Source organism: Gracilinanus agilis, chromosome 1 (assembly GCF_016433145.1).
Source record: "Gracilinanus agilis isolate LMUSP501 chromosome 1, AgileGrace, whole genome shotgun sequence".
Taxonomy (NCBI): domain Eukaryota; kingdom Metazoa; phylum Chordata; class Mammalia; order Didelphimorphia; family Didelphidae; genus Gracilinanus; species Gracilinanus agilis.
The window spans coordinates 708,441,268-708,461,104 of NC_058130.1; the positions used below are offsets into that span (position 1 = coordinate 708,441,268).

The 19,837-nt window shown below is 53.7% G+C and overlaps 1 protein-coding gene across 1 annotated transcript; it reads left to right on the forward strand.

The window, feature by feature from the left end:
* Positions 1-287: 287 nt before the first annotated feature.
* Positions 288-19,639, forward strand: PDE4A (phosphodiesterase 4A). Its single transcript, XM_044684936.1, has 8 exons — positions 288-631; positions 12,597-12,788; positions 13,074-13,107; positions 13,288-13,361; positions 13,440-13,489; positions 13,862-13,974; positions 18,323-18,416; positions 19,371-19,639. Exons 1-8 carry the CDS (start codon positions 288-290, stop codon positions 19,637-19,639), a joined length of 1,170 nt encoding a protein of 389 aa, XP_044540871.1.
* The last annotated feature ends 198 nt before the right edge of the window (positions 19,640-19,837 follow it).

Sequence of the window (19,837 nt, forward strand, 5' to 3'; positions counted from 1 at the left end):
AACGAATCTCATCCAAGCCCAATACCTCTCAGCGCCCAAGAGCCCTCCCAGCTGCCGGCCCCCGCAGTGACCTGTGTCTCGGGTCTCGGCTTCCCTGATTCAGCTCTCCCTTCTCCCCCTGGACTCTGTGTCCGGAGCCCCTGCACTGCCCCCACCCGCCCTTGTTGGTTCAGGGGCGAGATGGCTCGGGCAAGGCAGAGCGCAAGGACTCTGGCCTGGGCGCAGGGGGCTGCGCACCACTGAAAGCCGGGGTCCGGGAGGGAACCGGCGTTGGCTGGCTAGGCGGAATGGAGCCACCACCCTGCTCTAAGAAGAGCTTGTCCCTGTCGCTGCCGGGGGCTCGGGATGGCCAGGCCACGTTGAGGCCACCCCAGCACCTGTGGCGCCAGCCACGGACCCCGATCCGGATCCAGCAGCGAGGCTACTCTGACAACACAGACCGGGAGCGCGGAGCGCGAGGTGCACGCGGAGAGCCGGAGCGTGTGGACTCTGAGCGGGAGCGGGCCCCGCACCGGCCCATAGAGCGTGCGGATGCTGTGGACACAAGTGACCGGCCTGGCCTGCGCAAGACTCGCATGTCCTGGCCCTCTTCTTTCCATGGGACTTCGGCCAGTGGCAGCGGTGGCAAACGGTAAGGGAGGAGGCTAGAGCAGCGCGCCGCTGTGTTGGTGAGGGGGGAACTCGGGCAGGGCGCTAGGAGGCGCTAGATACTTGGCATTGGGGAAGCTGCTCCGGAGTTTCAGCGATCTATTGGGGTCTAAGGGTAATACTCCGGGTCCTAGACAACAACAACAACAGGATCTCGCTTAGTTAAAATTAAGACCACATCTCTGGGGTCTGTGCTGGCTCTATCTTAGGGTTCCAGATCATGGTGATGGAGTACCGAAGATGTTATATAGAGATCCGGTACAGTGTCTCAGTGAACTATGTTGGCATCTGTAGTCACTGTTTGGGGGCCCTAGAGGGCGCTAAAATTGGGCTTTGGGGCCACTGCTCCAAGCCCTCCTGAGGCTATATGGGGGTACTGGTTCGCGGGGATGATGGATTTCAGGGACCTGTGTTGCCGTCTGCGGGCATTACTTCAGGGCCCCGGGGGCTTTGGGATAGGTTTTGAGAGCAGGATTTTGGGATTTCGGGGGAGAGTCAGCGAGTTTCAAGAGTCAGGATGTTTTGGCCGAAGAATGTCTGGTTCCTGGCTAAAAGGAGCAGTCTTTAAGGATAGATAGACTGTACTGTAACTGGCCAGACTGGAGAAACAGCTCGGTCTGGTCGTCTGGGCAGTAAGCAGTGGTAGCAAGAAAGGAAGTCGGCAAGGAGATATGGAAGGGAGGAACTTAATGGTTAGAAATAGATTCCATGGGGCAACTTCTTAAGGAGTTTGTGCCTAGTATGTGTGCTCTTGGTTGCTTGGATCCCTGGGTCCTGCCCCCGAGCCGGTTCATAGGCAGAGCTTTTGGTCGCAGTTTTGCTCAGTCTGCCTGTGATGTGGGAGTGGGGGAAACTCGGGACTGGACAGTAAGAAAGGAGGGTATCCAGGCTCCACTGAGGACTGTTATGGCAGAAGGTGGTTCCCTGCAGGGGTTCGGGAATTTCGTGCCCGCTGTGTTATTGTCGCTGCAGTGAACTCGGAGTTCCTGTGGAGACTGTTTCAACCAGGAGGCGCTGAGCCTCCTTTCCTACTTCGGGGAGGGGGTGAGTGGGCGGCTGAATTTGACTGGTCCTGTAGACCTTGCGGGTGCCGTGTGACCTGGACCCAGGGTTTTTATATAGAGCCCTCTATGGCTGGGACAAGGGGAGCACTGCAAATGAAAGGGGGTCGGACAGAATTGTGTTTTGTCAGCGGGCTGAAAGTGGAGAGAAAAACAGAGAGCATTTCCCATGCCAGAGTGGCAATTGGAGTTTCTCAGTCTGATTCTTCTGTTTCTCTAACTCTGTCCGTCTCTGTTATCTCTCTCGATATACCTCTTTGTTTCCTCTGTATCTGTACATTTCTGTATTTCTTCCTGTTTCACCTTGCACACATCTCCCTCCTATCCCAGGACGTTTGTACTCACGCTTGGTGGAAGGCATATAGATGCTCCTTCTAGGGGGTTGCCTGAAGGAAGGAGAGTCGCTTCTGCTAAACTTAAGCTTACCCTGATTTTTGAGGGGGTTGGGGGGAGGGAGTCCAGTGTGGTCTGGGGGTGCCGGAGCGACAAGAACCTCTGGTTAATGACGAATTAGGTAGATGAGACTGAACCCTCTTCTAGTGACTGGAAGGCAACCTCCACCCTTCCCCCGGCCTATTGAGTCCCCCTTTTCCCCATGCACACTGGCACACCAGCGGGGATGTGAGACGAGACACCGAGTCCCCACCCCCGCCCGCCCCCTAGCGGGGCTGAGTCACGGGCTGACATTCCTGACAGGAGGCAGATGGAGCCCGAGAGAACTACACAAGGAGGGTTGGGGAACGTGGCCCCCAGCTCGGGACCTGAAGACTCGGAGAAAGCCACGGAAGAAGCTTGAAAAGACAGGAAATTGGACTTAACACAGGGCTTGGAGACATTTGTAACCCCAAAGGACAAGAGGATTTTTAAAAGCGGGGCCTGGGTCCTTGGACCAAGAGGTGCAGAGACCCATAACCATTGACTCTCCCACCTTCTCACAGGCTCTACTTTGTGGGGGAAAGGCCGGAAGGCCTTTAGAGAAAGGGAAGTGCTTGGAGATGCTAGACTTTACAGCCTTTGCTGGCACCTTGGGTTGCATCTAGCTTAAGACCTTGAACCCTGCCTCAACCTCACTGCGTTATTGTTTCTTCCGCTCTCTTCCCCTGACTACTGCCATTGTCTTTCCTCTCTCCCATTAACTCTGCTTCTTCAGTTGTCTGTCTACGGAGAACTCTCCTTTTCTATTCTGTATTAGCCCCGCAATGGCTAGACTCCAGACTCCCCCTTGTGGCCATTGGCAACAAGACAGAGGTTTGCAATCTGCTCGATTTCAGGGGGTCCTATTGCTCCCCACTCTTCCCCGGCACAACCGGCACCTATCCCTCTCCCAGCCCCACAAGCTCTAGAACGTCTGCTTGATGGCTGGAGTGGATAACCAACAACTGGGAATCAGGAACTGGGATCCTGGGGCCTCACCTATGCCAGTGAGGAGCATTCTGCCCACTCCCCACCCCAATTAGACCTCAGGATCCACCAGGCTAGGGTTTGAGACAAGAGAAGCCTTAGTTGGGGAGGCTTGTATGGGAATCAGTGGAGTAGATGGTGGAGAGAGCTGAATCCCCTAATGGATGAAATTCTGAAAAGGAACTGGTCATAGAATTTCAGGACTCCAAGCAGCTTGGGAGCCCAAGCCATTTTTACAGAGGAAAACACTGAGACCCAGAGGGAAAATAAATAACTTGCCTGGCATCACAGGTTCTAAATGACAAGGTCAGATTCTACCCTAGGTCCCCACTTATTTCACTGGAAACCCTTCTCCCTCTCCTTAAAACAACAGGCTCCTCTTCTCAGTCCTGAAGAGGAAGGAGTCAGTCTGTGGGAGAAGATGCCCCCCATCTTGGGTTAAAAATAGCCATCCACATTGGAGATGTTTAATCTTAGCAGGGCCCCAAACAGCTTCCTGTGCCAGCCAATTCCCAGGCTCTGGGCCACGGAAAGATGGGTACCCCAAGTCTCTCCTCCTACTCTTTTGTCCCTGAGCCTGAAAATCTACCATTCAAGATTCAGTCAAAGTATGTGTGTGGGAAGATCCCAAGCAGGAAAGAATTAAGCTCACATCTGGCCTGAGTCTTTACTTAACTAGCTGTGTGAAGATAGGTCAATAAGTTTCTTCATCCCCTCTGAACCTCAGCTTCCCAACCTGTGAGATGGGGATGAAGGTATGTACAACTGCCAACCATGTGGCTTTACAGACCTTGAAACACTAGATAATTGAGTTATTTTTTCTTGTTAACCTCTCAGAGCAGATTGGTGAGCTGAGACTGTCAGGTGTCATGCTGTCAGACAGATCCTTCCCTATCTGAGGTGTAGCCGAACAAGAGGTGTCCCACTTACAATGGCACATATCCATAAGAGAGGTTATGGTTGCCCTCAGGAAGCCATATCCTCAAGAGATGAAATTTGATAGTGAGATGTTAGAGATATCCTGTGGTAAGGACAAGTCTGAATGGCATGGGACCTCACTTTGAATCTGGATTGTACATGGGGAGGGATGGAGGATTATAAATTACAGGATCAGAGAGGCAGACCCACAGATTTATGAATTGTGCCTTGGGCTTGGGATCAGCGGGACTGGAGTCATAAGACTTCTTTAGATACTAAAGATGTGTCTTACTGGACAAATCACAATAGTTTAGCCTCAGTTTAGTCATCTATAAAATGGAGATGATCTCCCCTCTTTCATAGAGTTGTTGTGAGGATCTATGGAAGTGATATGCAAAAAATATGTGCAGACCTTAAAGCCCTACCTAAGTGCTAGCTCTTATGATTAGCCCGTGTTTAAAGTTGGAGGTCAGTATGTGGCTGGGTCAGTCACATACTGGACTTGCAGAGGTCATTCTGTGACTGGGCTGGAGAGGACAGTTAGGGTCACACTGTAAATGGATTGAGGACTCAGTCTCTGACACAGGAGTTGGGGAGAGCTGATTGTTGTGGGTGCAAACTATGAGCCTTGACTGTACTAAAGATCTCCATTCTTCCTGTCCCAGGGAACCGGGGTTTTCTGAGACTGCCACAGCCAAGGACAAACCCTGGCAGGTTCTCTCAAACCTGAAAGAAAGGCTTTGAGTAGGGAGGGGCCCAGTGAAGGACAATCAGACCTCTGAGGCAGTCTAGGTAAATTCGGAGAAGCAAATCGCCAGGATGGGTGCAGGTAATGGATTATGCTTGGTGATCTGCGCTGGAGGGAATACCCACACCAACAAAAATCGCATTCCTTCACTTATTGCAACACAGGCTGCACTCAAACGCAGCTCGGAAGACCCTGGTTTGAGCAAAGACGGATGGAACTTGGAATCCCTGGCCTGAAGGGGGAGTCCAGGACACAAACATCAAACCGTTCTGGGGAGCTGCTCTGGCCAAGCTCAGGGCCCGAAGTACCTCTTCAGAATCCGGGACCATCCGGGACCCGCCCTGGCAGCGCCCCACTGCAAGGACGGCTTCACAGAGCCCAGCTTGTTCTAGGCGCGCCCCCGGAATGAGAATACCTGGCCAGGGTCCTTTCTCCTTGAACAGAGTGAGGCCCCGTTAGGCCCTCCCCTTCCATTCCAGTCCTAGCAGACTGGTCTTCCTCTTTTCCAAATATACACTCTGGGTAGGAAGGAGGTCAGTCGGGTGCAGGCTGCTGCTCCTCAAGCTTCCAGAATGGATCAGAGAGGCACTCGGAGCCCTGAAGGAGCACCGAGGACTTGAGAGCCTAGGACTTGAGTGTCAAGGGTTGGTGGCTCCTGGGACAGTACTTCACACTGAAAGTCAGCGCTTCTGGGGGCGTCCAATTCTGAACAGCTCTTTTCCTCGACCTCCTCCTTGTCCGCCCCTTCAGAGAAGCCGGAAGGGCTGGAGCCTAGGGCTGGGCGCCGGGCACCGGGCAGGGGATGGGGCGGGACGACACAGCCGGAGAGCCCCTGTCTCGGCTAGGCGGGGCCGCGGGATCAGACCTCCCCTCCTTGTCTTCTCCCCTCCTCCTCCCTCCTCCTTCCCCTTGTTCCGCACGCGGCTGGGTCTGGAGGGGAGGCCCCAGCGGAGGCAGGGAGGTGGCGTGGGCCCACAGCCAAGCGTCCAGCCATCTCTCCTGGGCCCCACGTGGCTGCTCCGAAGACACGGGGCCCGTACCCATTCCCGGCCATGGCCCGGGGGCCCAATCTGGGCCGGATCCCCGAGCTGCTGCTGTCAGGCCCGGTACTCAGGCGGGAGTCCGAGGCAGAGGATGAGACTTTCCTGCCGGAGCCATCCCCGGGTGGGCCCCCGCGTCTTTGGTCCACGCCGCCCCACTCTCCTGTCTTCTTCTCCACTCATTCCCCGACCTTCCGCAAGCGGCTGCAGCCCATTCGCAGGCTCTGGGACTCCCACCGACAGGCCCGGGTGGGGTAAGTGCGGCGGGCCGCGCCGCCCCGACCCAGCCCTAAGCCTTACCCGACAGCGTCCCGCAGCCCAGTCTGGCCTCGGGTGGGGTACCTGCCTGGGGAAAGGTTCTCCTCGGCAGCCGCGGAAAAACTAGAGCCTTCCCGCTCTCTTTTTGCTGCCTGGGAGAGAGGTGGGGAGGAGAGGCACCTTTGGGAGGGAAGGGCAAGACCAGCTCTGGCCCTACAGAGAGGCCACAATTCCAGAGGTCTGACCTTAAGTGCGACTAAAATGTTTCGGCCCCCCTAGTTTTTATCCCTCTGCGAGTGGAGACCACCCGGAGCTGGAAACTCAGCCGCCTTGATTGTCGTCCTCTTACCTCAGGACTCAGGGCGCACCTGCGGCCCCTCCCTCTTGGTGCACCTGCCCAGGTACTAGGCACCGCTGGCCCGAATTGTGGTATCGGAGCTGCGGGCGGCTCAGGCACCAGATCGACCCGCTGTCTTTGGCGACTGAGCTGGGCCAAGACGATTCCCTTCCCTCCCCTACACAAGGGACCGAAACTTCAGGAGAATCGAAAGCCGCGCAGGGCCGGTGCCGAGGCCCGGCCCCTCAGTCTCTCCTGGTACTTGCCTTCCCGTAGTCTACATCTGGGTGTTTGTCTCGGTGTCTAGGCTCCTAGCTGAGCTTCGTGCTCTAGTTTACCGGAGGGGGGCAGCGTCCAAGTGGAGATAGTCCCTTAGCTCGGCGGTTGGGCTGGGATCCTTCCTTCCCCCAGCGGGGAGAGGACCTGCTGAGCAGTTAGAAGCGATGAGGTGCGGACCCGGTCCAGGTCCCTTGGCATTCACTGCCCTCGGGCACAGCGGAGCTCGGGCGTCACCGGGAGGTGGCGGGGGCTTGGGGGGGGGGGAAGGGGCGGAGACTCAGGCCGCCGCTTGGGGGAAGGGATGTAATAACCTGCGATGATGGCCCCTTTGGGCCTAGGGATAGGGGGAACTAAGGGAGTCTACGGGGAGTTAGGACAGGAAGGAGAGCAGGGCACTGAAGCTCCAGAGAAGGAGCTCTTCACTTCTCACCCAAGGGACGCCCTACCCAAGCAAACTCCCCCAGCGGGAGCAGCCCCCTTCCCCGCCCCTAAATTCTCTCTGGGTGGGTCACTGGGGAGGGGGTGCGGTCACTCAATGGAAAATTTGCGCCTCTGAGAGAAGCTTCTTGAGGCTCAGGCTTCTGCCGGCCCCGCCTCCCTCCAGGAGCTGCTCTGTGCTCTGGGTTCCAGGACTCCTGGGTCTCGACCAGTCCCTTGGGGGTGACCCTGGGCTGTTCTCTTGGCCCCTCCTGCCAAAGGCGGAGCCACGGGCCCCAGACTCCGGCTTGTCCCCTCCGCCCTCAGGGCTGCTCTCAATCTCAGCTTTGCGATTCTACTGCCTCCTTCTGTGTTGGGGCTGCGAGGAGCGGGACCCGAGCCGGAGTCCCGGCGCCAAGCCCAGCCCCAGCCTGTTCCCGCTGTAGCACACAGCTTCTCCATGCGCCGCCCTCATGCTCTCCGGCTCCTGCCCGCCGGGCTCCCCGGGGGAGGCGGGGGCGCCCCCGGCCCAGCCCCAGCCTCGGCCCCCTGCCCCGGCCCCGGCCCTGGCGCTGCCCACAGTCCGGCCCCTGGCTTTCCTGGGTGCCGGCTCTGAGCCCGCTACACACTTCTCCTTCAGCGATGAGGACATTCGCCGGCACCGGCTCACCAAGTCCGTCAGGTGGGTGTCCAGCCTCAGGGGCAGGACGCAGACTGGGGCCCTTCCCGGCAAACTTTGCCTGCTCAGCTTGGGGGAGGGAAGGCTGGAGTACTTTCCTGGCCAACTGAAAACTGCTACGGCTTTGTTGCTCCCCGTCCTAGGCTTCTCAACCTCAGCCCCCCACCCCCACTCCCTTCTCCTAGTGCTCAAGCTAGAGACCTGGTTCTGAAATTCTAGCTGTCCCGGCTGAGGTACAGGGGAAACCAGAGAGGGGAAGATTCCTGTGTCTCCGAGTATATTTAGAGTTCAAGAGAGGGGGCCTGGAAAATGGAGGAGCCAAGAGGGCCTGCTTTGTAGGGGCCACTGGGGACCCCGAGGGGCTTAGTGGGGAGGCAAGGGCTGAGAGAACTGAGGAGCTCAGGGGACTAGAGGACCAAGGGAGGGCCTGAGAAACTGAAGGATTTGGGAGAGGAGCCTGGGAGATTTCGAGGAGGGGCACTAAGAATCCAGAGACTTCTCCTTGTAAAAATCAAATCCCATCTCTGATATTTACTAGATGTGACCTTGAATAAGTTCCTGAACTTCCCTGGGCCTCAGTTTCCTTATCTGCAAAGTGAGGGTTTGGACTTGAATAGCCTCTCAGGTTCTCTGCAACTTTCAATCTTTAATCTTTTTGCCCTGGTCACCTTTTTTCCCTGGAAGGACCCTGTACCAGGCTTCCAGCAGGACCACATTGAAGGGGAGCTGACTCCACAGGTTCTAAGTCTGGTTAGGTCTCAGGCTAGTGCTAAGTTTTTCCCAGCCCAGGAACAACAGTGCAATCACCTTAAGAACTGCACATCTGACAGGCTTCAGGCTCATAGAACCCAACACACACACAGCAACCCAGCAATTTCAGGCAAAAAAAAAAAAAAAAATCCACAGGACACATTGCAGTCCCACAGTAAACAGCAGAGGCCAGACACAACCGTAGTCTCAAAAACAGTCGTTGTCCCATAAAAACATTAAACACAAACTCAGAGCAGTGAAAGTCAAACAGTGTACACTTGTGCTTCAGGCTCAAAGACACAGCCCCGTACACGCGGCCAGCCACACAACAGTCTCGGGAGCATGCCTGCACATTCAGCCACTGAAATGAGCCCCCATATACTTGTTTTGCAGTCACTAGACCGGGAACTTCCTTGGGGCCAAGTTAGACCTAGAAGCCTGAGGGGGAGGGGCCCTTCCCTTGCAGTGGCTGGCTGAGGGAAGGGAGGAGGGCCAGTTTGGGCAGTGGAAACAGTATACCTGGTACCCACTCATTCTTACCTAGACCCCAGCAAAATTGGGCCTACTCGGGTGGCTGGAGAAGGAAGTCCTGTGGAACCTGGATGTCAGAGGCTAAAGGGACCAGGAATTCAGGAAGTTTGGGAGGACAGGAGAGGAGATGTTAGATACCACAAGTAACTCAGGTGATCAGTGCCCAAGATGGAGGGAAGGAAGAAAAGGGGGCAGTTTGCTGATCAAATTCATTTCGGCTGATCCAATATTTATCACCTGAGCCCTGTGCTTCATGGGGGGCGGGGGGGAGGAAATAGATAAAATAAACTTCCTGCATTTCCTCAGCTTTAGAGTCCAGGGAAGGGATATAACACACACACACACACACACACACACACACACACACACACACAGGTAACTAGAATATATAATATTCCATGGCAAATGCAAAATTAATTAGAGAGAATAAACATTTGTATATAATATATAATAAACATTTATATATAATGTATATAATAAACTATATATATATATGTGGCAGGCACTATCCTGAGACATGCTTTTACAAAGAGTATATCGCATTTGAGCCTCACTATTATTCCTATTTAAGAAAATTGAGAACGTGGTTAATGAACTCGTCCAGGGTCACTCAGCAAGGACTGGTCTGAGAGACCAAGATTTGTCCTTAGGTCTTCCTGGCTCCATTCCCAATGCTTTATCCACTGTGCCACTAGTCGCCTCTAGGAGCAAACTAGGGGCTATGAGAGGTACCTGTGAGGAGGGGGTAGAGCCATTTTGGAGAAGGCGGCATTTAAGTCAGGCTAATCCACATAATGCATCCATATATAATGCATCCATGTTCAGTATGCAAAGACAGGAAGGGATAACAGCTTAGGTTTGAGGATCAGCATGAGCAAAGGCATGGAGGTGAGAGAGTGAATGACATGAAGGAGAATGTACAACATGGGAGATGCAAGTAGGTTGGTGCCAGACTGTGAAAGACTTTGAAAGCCAGACAGTTGAGTTCGAGTTTTACCTGAGAAGCAAAAGGGAAGGTTTTTGAGCAGAATATTTAACAAGATATGTACCTAAAGATGAGTCTGGCGAAGGTTTGAAAGCTAGTCTGGGAACAGGTGATAGTATAATCAAGAAGACTTCAGAGTTTATTGCAATAATCCAGGTCAGTGATAATGTGGCCCATTCTAGAGTAATGGGATAATGGCATTGGGGGGGGGATGGGGGGAGAGAGAGAGAGAGAGAGAGAGAGAGAGAGAGAGAGAGAGGAGGTGAGGCAAAGTTTTGGTCGAGTGAAGTGGGAAAGGGAAGAGGCAAAGATAACTCCAAAGTTAAAAAATAGGATCCTGAATGGTCAGTGGTCAAGTGATGCCATGTTTAAACAGAAACAGTGAAGGAGAAGTGAGTTTGGAGGCAAAGATAATGAGCTTAAGTTTTGGACGCACTGAGTCCAAGACACTAGGGGAACAGCTACACTAGACTGAGAAGCAGGTTGGGAGCTCAGACCACTGGTCAGGACTAGAGCTGAATATTTGAGAGCCACCTCCTAGGAAGTAGTAGGGGAAGCCTTGGGAGGAGGGAGTGACATTGCCAGTAGAGAGCATGTGAGAAAGAAAGATTGAGGAATGGAGCAAAATATCAGATAATGCCCAAATCTGCACTTGGAAAGAATGAAATGACTTCTTTACTCTCCCTACCTCTTTGTTGAGCTAACATTACTGGGGAGCTAGGTGGATTGAGTGAAGAGAGAGGACTACCAGGTCAGGCTGAATGAAGGGACTGAATAAAGGCTCTCAAGAATGGCCCCCACCTGAGTTTATTTTTCAGTTGGTGGCTGATGAGTTGACTGGATTTAGGAGAAACTTGCCTGAAGACTTTGGAGTCTCAGATTGTGAAGGGAGAGATTGGGTGATTGAGGGATAGACAATCTCCCTCTCTCACCCCACTTTGGAAAGTCTGTTCTCCAGCTCCTACCCAGGGGCCAGGACACAAATTCTAAACCTCAGTTGCCTGGCAAGGAAGTTACCAGTCCTCCTTTCCCTGGGATCAGATCTTTCTCTCCCAAATCCAACCTGATCACAGTTTCCCTTTCTCTCTGCTAGGCCGGGCTGGCTTATATGTCGTATGGCAAGGTTAGGGTTAAAAGGAGGCTGAGCTCCTGGAAGCACAAACAGGGGGCTCATGAGACCTCCCCCCCTCACCTGTACCCAGCCCCAGGGCTCTGGAGTGCGCAGACATGGGCCCCCAGGGGAGGGTGGGGCAGGCGCCATGCCAGGACTGAGCTGGGCCAGGTGCCAAGGCCAGAACCATGCTGTCGATTCCTTTTCTCTGTCAGTCAGGGGCCAGCTCTCCCCATTTCTTCAGGAATCATCTGTCTGTCTATCCCAGTGTGTCTTTCTCTTTTTTTTTGTCTAATGCTTCTCTTTCAGACTCTCTCAGAGTGACTTTTTGAATCACTCTGTTTTTGCTTCCCATGCAGTCAAGAAACTCTCATGTTTTCTGCTTGTCTTTTCTTACGGTTTCTTGGTCTAGATGATTCTGTCCAGTCTCTGTCATTTTCTCTCTGTGTGTTGTGTGTGTGAAAGAGAGACTTTGACTTTGTGTCCCTCATCTTGCACACCTCTCTTTTGGATTCTTCCCCCCCAAAGCTATAACTCTCACACTCATTCCTTACAGTTTTCCCTTGAGAAAAGCCAGGATGGGACCTAGAGAAATAGTGCCTGGGGTCCTTGGTGACTTGGGAGGAGGGGCTAGTTCCCTGGTCGCATCCTGTCTCTCATCCCTAGGCCCTGAGAGTCAGGAGAGATTTCGAAGCAGAGAATCATAGAGATTTAAGGACGTCAGAGAGCTCCCTGATTATTTGGGTGGAGAAATAAAAGCCCAGAGGGGGAAGTGAATTGGTGATGTACCATGATAAGAATTAATGACCAAGGCTGGACCCAAGCCAGTACAATTCAGTGCGGTGGCTGAGAGCCCCCAAAGTCACAACTTTCCAGTTCTGATGCTTACTTTTCCACACACACCCTTCTTCCTAATAATAGCTACCATTTATTTAGTATTTTAAGATTTGCAAAGTGCTTCATAAATATCTTGTTTTGGCCTCTCAACCACCATGGGAGGCAGGTGCTATTATTATTCTAATTTTACAGATATGGAAACCGAGGCAGGAGAGGTTAAGTGATTCATCTAAGGTCACACAGCTAGTAAATGTTTCTGAAGCTGAATTTGAACCTAGGACTTCTGACTCCAAGTCCAGCAATTTCCATGCATCACCTTTAGGCACAAGGCTCTAGCTCTCCTCAGTCAATGGGGTAGACAGGAGGTGAACATATTGGCTCTTTGGTGGGAAAAGGAACCTTTCTTACCTTCTATCCATGCCTCCCCCTAGTTGTCTCTTCTGAATTCTATCCCCATTTCTCCTGTATCTCTGATCATCTCCCATTATCTTGCTCCCCGTCTCTCTTTCTCTCCCTCTGTCTCTCTCTTTCCTTCTGTGTCTCATTGTTTTTCTCCCCATCCCTCTCCCTCCACCTTTCTCCTTTCCCTGTTGCAGCTTTGAGGTGGAGAATGGGCCTTCCCCATCCCCAGGACGAAGCCCTTTGGACTCGCAGGCGAGCCCGGGGCTGGTGCTGCCCCCCAGCGCCCCCCAGAGCCAGCGCCGTGAGTCTTTCCTGTACCGCTCGGACAGTGACTATGACATGTCACCCAAGACCATGTCCCGAAACTCTTCCATTGCCAGTGAAGTGTGAGCATACCTCTTCCTAACCCTCTCCTTAATTTTCCCAGGTACCCCAAATCATCCAGACTCAACACTCATCCTCCCTAAACATGATAAAACCTTATCATCTATCATCTATAAGCCTACAGGGCTGTGTACCCACTCTGTGAGTTCCTAGCCCCAGTACCACCCACCTTTCCCACTCCAGATGGCCTTTCCATTGGCATAGTTTGGGAGTTGGGGAGACCCACCCCCCCTTGTCTCTAAACTTTGATCTTTGGTTCCTGACACCATCACTATGGTTTATTGCAGACATGAAGACTTGATTGTGACACCCTTTGCCCAGGTCAGTTTAAAGAGAAAAAATCTTGAAGAGGGTTGGTGTTGGTATAAGTTGAGGTACTCGAGACGGTGATTTAGAGAGAGATTCATGGATGGCACTCGGGGGTTTTCATCTACTTAGTATTCTCCCAGAATACCAGGGCCTGACCTACTTCTTTGACTACTCTTCTTATGCTCTCCCCAGGTGCTGGCAAGTCTAAGAAGTGTCCGAAGCAACTTCTCCCTTCTGGCCAATGTGCCAGCCACTGTTGGCAACAAGTGAGTGCCCACTCTGGGGGGCTCTGGTGCCCAGGAACCCTCTGTAGGGGGGCTCATGCTATATCTGTTTTTCCTCAGGAAGTCCCCAATGGGCAATCAGCCAGCAGTATGCAAGGCCACACTTTCAGGTAACAGCACTTGACATGGGAAGAGAAAGGAATGGATGGTGGGGGCCTTGCTTAAAGGGGGCCCCTCCTGCGATAGATAAATAACATTTTGCATTAATTAAATGCACTTTAAAAGTTTGTATATTATAGTTTTCTGGACACCATGTCTCCTTAACATAGTGCTCAACACATACTTAAATGTTGAATGAATGAATGAATGAATGGAATAATGAATGTTGACCCCTGGATAGAAAGCATTCAGTGGCTCAGGTCAGGACTTGCCCTCTCACACTGAACAAGGATGAGGCCAAATTGCCTCCTCCAGGAACAGCAGTGATCTTGCTGCCCTAGCCCTTGGACCTCCTTGTCATTCCATACCCCTCCACTCCCCAGAGGAGACATACCAGCAGCTGGCCCGGGAGACCCTAGAGGAGCTGGACTGGTGCCTGGATCAACTAGAGACGATGCAGACGTACCGGTCAGTGAGTGAGATGGCCTCCCACAAGGTAAGCCTATGGACCCTTGACCCCTGTGGGTGAACGAGCAGGAGGGCTCCTGGGCACTGCCAGGATCTCAGAGCTAGGTGATGTTGAACTCTGGGTCTCCCGTACTTTTCCCCTGCCTGAGGACAGAGACGCTTTCTAAGATCATGGGAATGAATGCTTGTCCTTCTATATCACTGAGCTCACCACCCTGGGATAGATGATGCCTGGCAGTGGGGGGCCTGGGTCCTCTCAAAATCAGACTCTCCTGTGCCCATAGCAGTTGGGAGTAGCCTTAGACCCAGAAGGGCCTCAGCCTCCAGGGCCAGGGGGAGGGGGAACATAGAGGAAGTGAGAAGGAGCAAAGTTTCCAGATGCAAAGCATTTCTCACAGTCAATATCATCACCCTTAGGGTGAGGGGGCCCAGCTCTGTGTGTGTGTGTGTGTGTGTGTGTGTGTAAGAGAAAGACAGACACAGAGACACAGAGACACAGACAGAGAGACACACACACAGAGACAGAGACAGAGAGAGAGAGAGACACTCGGAGGGACAGTCAGAGACGAAGATACAGATAGAAATGGGGAGAAAGAAGAGAGGAAGACAGACACAGAAAGTTCCTACCTGCCCTGTGCCCTGTCTCTGGTACCTGTGTGGGTGACTCCATGTTCTGTGTTTGGGTCTGACTCTGCCCAGTGTGTTTGTGCCCCTGATGTGTGGGCATGTGGGTGTGGATGTGGACTCCCAGCCCACGATGCAGTTATTCTTTCTGTTGCTGTCAGTGACTCTGTGTCTTTGTGTCCGTGTGTGGACATTCCCCTCTTTGTGTGGCCATGCCTGTGTGGCATCCATGTGTCCATCCCTGCATGCATCCCCGCGCCGATGCTCCGCCTGCTCTCTTTGCCCCTTTAACAGCTCCTCCTCCTCCTCCTCCCCAGCTCCCCCCCTCCCCAGCACCACCTGACATCACATCCCAGTCTGTTCTGCCAGTGCTGCAGTGAGGGGCTGAGACATGCACACACTCACACACGCGCACAAACACCCAGGATCCTGCCTGCGGCTCCGCTGCTGAGGCCCGGCGGGGAGCAACCCCACAGGGCCCCAAGACCCCCGGCTCATTCCCCTACCCCCCACTTCCTTCCCCCACCTAAGGAAGCCCAGCCTCTTACTTTCCCTCTCCTCCTGCTGCCTCCGCCTCCTCCTCTATCTCCATGGGAAGATGTCCCTCCCCTCCCTCTGACCCTGCTGCTGCCGCCACCACCTCCGCCGCCGCCGCCACTGCTGCTACTGCTGCTACTGCTGCTGTCAGGGGGACCTCTGGACTGCGAGTGCCAGAGAGAGCTTGGGGGGCCTGCCAGGGCTGGCCTGGGGGCACCCAGAGGATGTAATAGGCTTGGCCAGGCTGGGCCGGGGAGCTGGGAGCAGGGAGGGGGCTGCAGCTTTAGAGGAGAGAGCCCCCGGCCCCCCCCCTATCCAAGCCAGGCCACCCGAGTCTCTCCTCAGGATCCTAGAAGCCATCTCTGTCCCCAGGCTGGGGCCCAAACAACAGGGTCCTCTTGATCTCTGTCTGCCCGTGTCCCTGGCCCCCCACCAAAGGGGGAGAGGACCCCCTCCCCAACCCAGCGGCCCACTGCCCCCACCCCTGGGACACCACCCTGTCCTGCTCCACCATCTGCATCTGGCCTCCCCCCTGCCCCGGGCTGGGGGCTGAGGATAGAAGATGCCACTGGTGGATTTCTTCTGTGAGACCTGCTCCAAACCATGGCTGGTGGGCTGGTGGGACCAGGTAGGGAGCCCAGCAGGGCCAGGGCCAGGGAACAGGGAGGGGACAGTCCAGTCCTAGCTCTCATGGATACTGCTGCCGCCACCTCTGAATCTCTGACCCTCTGTGTCTGCAACCCCACTGTGTGTGTGTGTGTGTGTGTGTGTGTGTGTGTGTGTGTGTGTGTGTGACTGGGATCCTTGTCCGTATGTCTGAGAGCCGGGTGTGTGTGACTGACAGTACGTCCGTCTGACCCTAGGTGTCTGTCAGCATGTGTGTGACTGTGATCGGAGAGTCCATTGCCCTTGTGTGTGACTGTCCATACCTATGACCCTGAGTGTCTTTCTGTCTGTCTGAGGCTGTGTTCTTCATGTCTGTGCCCCCGATTATTGGTCTGTCTTGTCTGTGACTGGGATGGGAGGGTCTGGGACCCCTTGTGTGGGACTGTCTGCCTGTGACCCTGTGACCCTGTCTGTGTGGGTGTGAGAAACTCTCTGTCTGTCTGTCTGTCTGTCTGTCTGTCTGTCTATCTGTGCATGTGATTGTGATCTGAGTGTTGGTCACTCTTGTGAGTGTGAGTGACTTGTGACACTGCCTGTGTGTTTCTGCGTGTGTCTGTGACCCCTGTGCTTTGTGATTCTTTTTTATGGATGTGTGTCTGCCTGAGGCTGCATGTGCACAACTTAGCATGTGCCTGTGCCCATGTCTGGGTCTGGACATGTGTGATTCTCTATGGGGAGTCTGGATGTGCATGTCACTACGGCTATCTATGCCTCTACCTGTGTTTTTCTGTGACCTGAATTAGGTTTCTGTCAGCGTCTCTGTGACTGTGCCTTGTGTGTGTGTGAGACTGTCCAAGGCTGCCCTGGAGGGTCTCTCTGGTTGTGTAGGAGACGTACCTGTGGTTAGTTTGGGACCATGTCTTGGCTGTTTGTGACTAAGTATGTAGGTGACTGTAGGCATGCCTGTGACTGTCACTGTATGACGGGATGTTTGTCTGTGAGCCTGTATGACTGTGACTGTGTTTCTGCCTCACACTGGGCGAGTGTCTACGACTGAAATGAGAGTGACTTTTGTGTTTCTGAGGAGGACTGTGCAGACCCCCCAGGACAGCACTTGGGGAGCCCCCAGTTGCTATGATGTCTACCTTGACTTCTCTTCACTTCCCACTGATATCACCAAGACAGACACCCCTAAACTGTGGGGTCAGATGACAGTACTAAACTCTCCTTATTCCTTATTCCTTGCTTTCCACTCCGGGCTCCAAGTTATTATCTAGGGTTTCTGGGGGGGACTGCCTGAGGTTGAAAAGGGAAATAAAAATATCTCCAATGTGGGGGCCATTAGAGAGAGCCCCAGATATTCAAGGGCTGTGTCCTTCTTCTTTCAACTACAATGTCACAGGCCTGGAATGCTTATGACTGTGTATGTCTTGTATGTATTCTAGAGATAGGAAGAGGAGTCACAGACATGGGGATGGGGGTGGTCTTTGATCTTGGGCTACCGTCTCCTTTGTCTACCCTACCTCTGTGTATGTATGTGTGTGTGTGTGTGTGTGTGTGTGTGTGTGTGTGATGTGTTGAGAGTTGAGGCCCAGGAAGACTGTATGTGGGAGAAAGGGTTAACTCTCAATCCCCCTCCATTAGGGAATCTCCAGATTCCTGTTGAGGCTTGATACCTCTATCCACTCCTGAGTCTGGACCCCAACTCACAAGGACATTCTAGATTTTGGAATGGCCGAGTGCCAGGATGCCTGGGACGAGCCCCAGAACAGAGTGGGAGCCACATTCCTGGCTACTTACACTTTCCAGAGCCCCTAGGAGCCCAGCGCCCTGAGCGCTCCCAGAGCCTCTGGCCTGGGGTCTTGAGAAGCTGGGGGTTAAGGTGCCCTTGGCTGCACACATCCCCCCCACCCCTCCGGCAGCCAGAGCCGCTGGTTGGAGGGGCAGTTGCTAAGGAGACTCCCATCACCATGGAGACTGAGCTCTCTCTCCACTTCATTGGCTCCACCAAGGGAGGCAGGAGCCCCTCCCCTTCCTCCAGTTCCCTCCCTAATACTGGCAGGGCTCCCCCTCCCCTAGGGCCATTGGACCCTAGAGTCTTGGCTCCAAGCATAGACTTCTCTCTCCTCTGAGGAGGGAGGGAAAAAGACAGAGTATATTCCCCCCAATTATCCTCTTGGTCAGAGCTCAGCCTTATGGCAGGGGGAGGAAGGGTTCTGATGTTTTCCTAGCCCTGGTGGCCCCCAAGGATTTTACAAAAGAAAGAAGGGTGCTAGGGAAACCATAAAGAGTATACAAGGCAGGCCCTCTTTAAGATGAGGGAGCCCAACAGTGCCTGGCACATAGTAGGTGCTTATAAATGTGTACTGACTGAAGAACTGATGACCCCTCGCTTCCCTTGGCCTTACTTCTATAAAACGAAGGGCTTGGACTGGATATTTGCTAAACTCCCTTCTACTCCTGAAGTCTGGGAATTCTTAGCTAGTGGACTCTCCGCCTTCAGATACTCCACTGCCTCCCAGGCCCGGATTAGCCGGTCCCTTCCTCCTTCTCCTCCTCACCATGTGTCCCATTTCTCCCCTTACCCTCCATGACACTGGGTTCTCTAGTTCAAGAGGATGCTGAACCGTGAGCTGACGCACCTGTCAGAAATGAGCCGGTCGGGCAACCAGGTCTCGGAATACATCTCCACCACCTTCCTGGGTGAGTGAATGGGAGCCCCACGGGGCACCTGCCCACTGGAGTACGGTATCCTTAGGCCCTGAGTCTCCATCTCGGGGACCCCGAGGAACAATTGGTTTCCATCCGCTGCCTGAGAAAAATCTTTGACTGAGTGTTCAGAGCAGAGAAGTGTCCCAAGAGAAGGTGGATTTGGTCATAGACAGTCAGTCTCCCCAGGACTTGGAAGACATCCTTCTCAGGGATCTGGGGGTCAATCCTGAGGGTTCTTGCCCATGGGAGAGTGTGGTATGCAAATACATCCCAGGTAGTCCCAAGCTATTGGTTAGTGGGCTACCTGAGCTCATAATGCAGGTCTTGGTGTAGTGAGGGGGGTGCAGGGAGCCACTGGGAGAGGGCGGCCTGGGCCCCCCTCCCCGCCCCCCGGATGGGGGCCATGGAACCCGAGGCCCCCAAACCCATCCCCCTCCCTCCTCTGCTACCCCCACCTTCCAACCCCCGGATTAACTCAAGCCACTATATCGGCTTCCTGCCAAGCCATGATACCTCCTTGTCTAGCCGAGGCCTTCAGCACCTCACTCTGGTGTCCCCAACCCGGTTCCTGCCCAACCTGTCTACCAGCCACCAGGCCTCCATGCCCCCTAACCCAGCCGGCATCCCAGGGCCCAGTTCAGCCAACTTTGAACAGCTGGGCCGACCTAAGCCTACATCCTCAGGAAGGGCTCCCTGTATCTTCTGTGGCTTCCAGCCACTGAATAGATATCGAGATGAAGGGTTCCATGAAAACTTCTTCCTGTGTGAGCTTACCAAAGCCCCCATCTAGTCTTGTGCAGCAAGGATTGCCAGACCCCGGGGTGGGGGGGAGGGACCTTGGAAGGGTTCCCCTATCCCCGGAGGAGTTGTCAGGGGGTGGAAAGCAAGGGCCATAGCTAGGTACACTTACGCCCTACGGATCTCTCTCCCCACCATCCTTTATAGACAAGCAGGCTGATGTAGAGATACCACCCCCTACACCCAAGGAGCAGGAGAAACAGCTTCAGCAACGGCCACAGAGGCAGCCCATGTCCCAGATCAGTGGGGTCAAAAAGCTCACACATAGCTCCAGTCTCAGCAACTCTGGCATCCCCCGATTTGGGGTCAAGACTGACCAGGAGGAGCTGCTGGGCAAGGTGCGTATTTGTGTGCACATTTATGTATGTGTACTCACCTACCAGTTCCTCTTTGACCCTGAATTTGTCCCCGTTTGAGCTCCCATCCCCTTGGGGAGAGTATGATTGACTGAATCACATTGAGGCATTAATCACAGATAATCTTCCAATATGAGACCTTGTTTTTGTTTAAGAGCAGAAAAGGACTTTGAGATCATACAGAGATTTTCTTTCTTTCTTTCTTTCTTTCTTTCTTTCTTTCTTTCTTTCTTTCTTTCTTTCTTTCTTTCTTTCTTT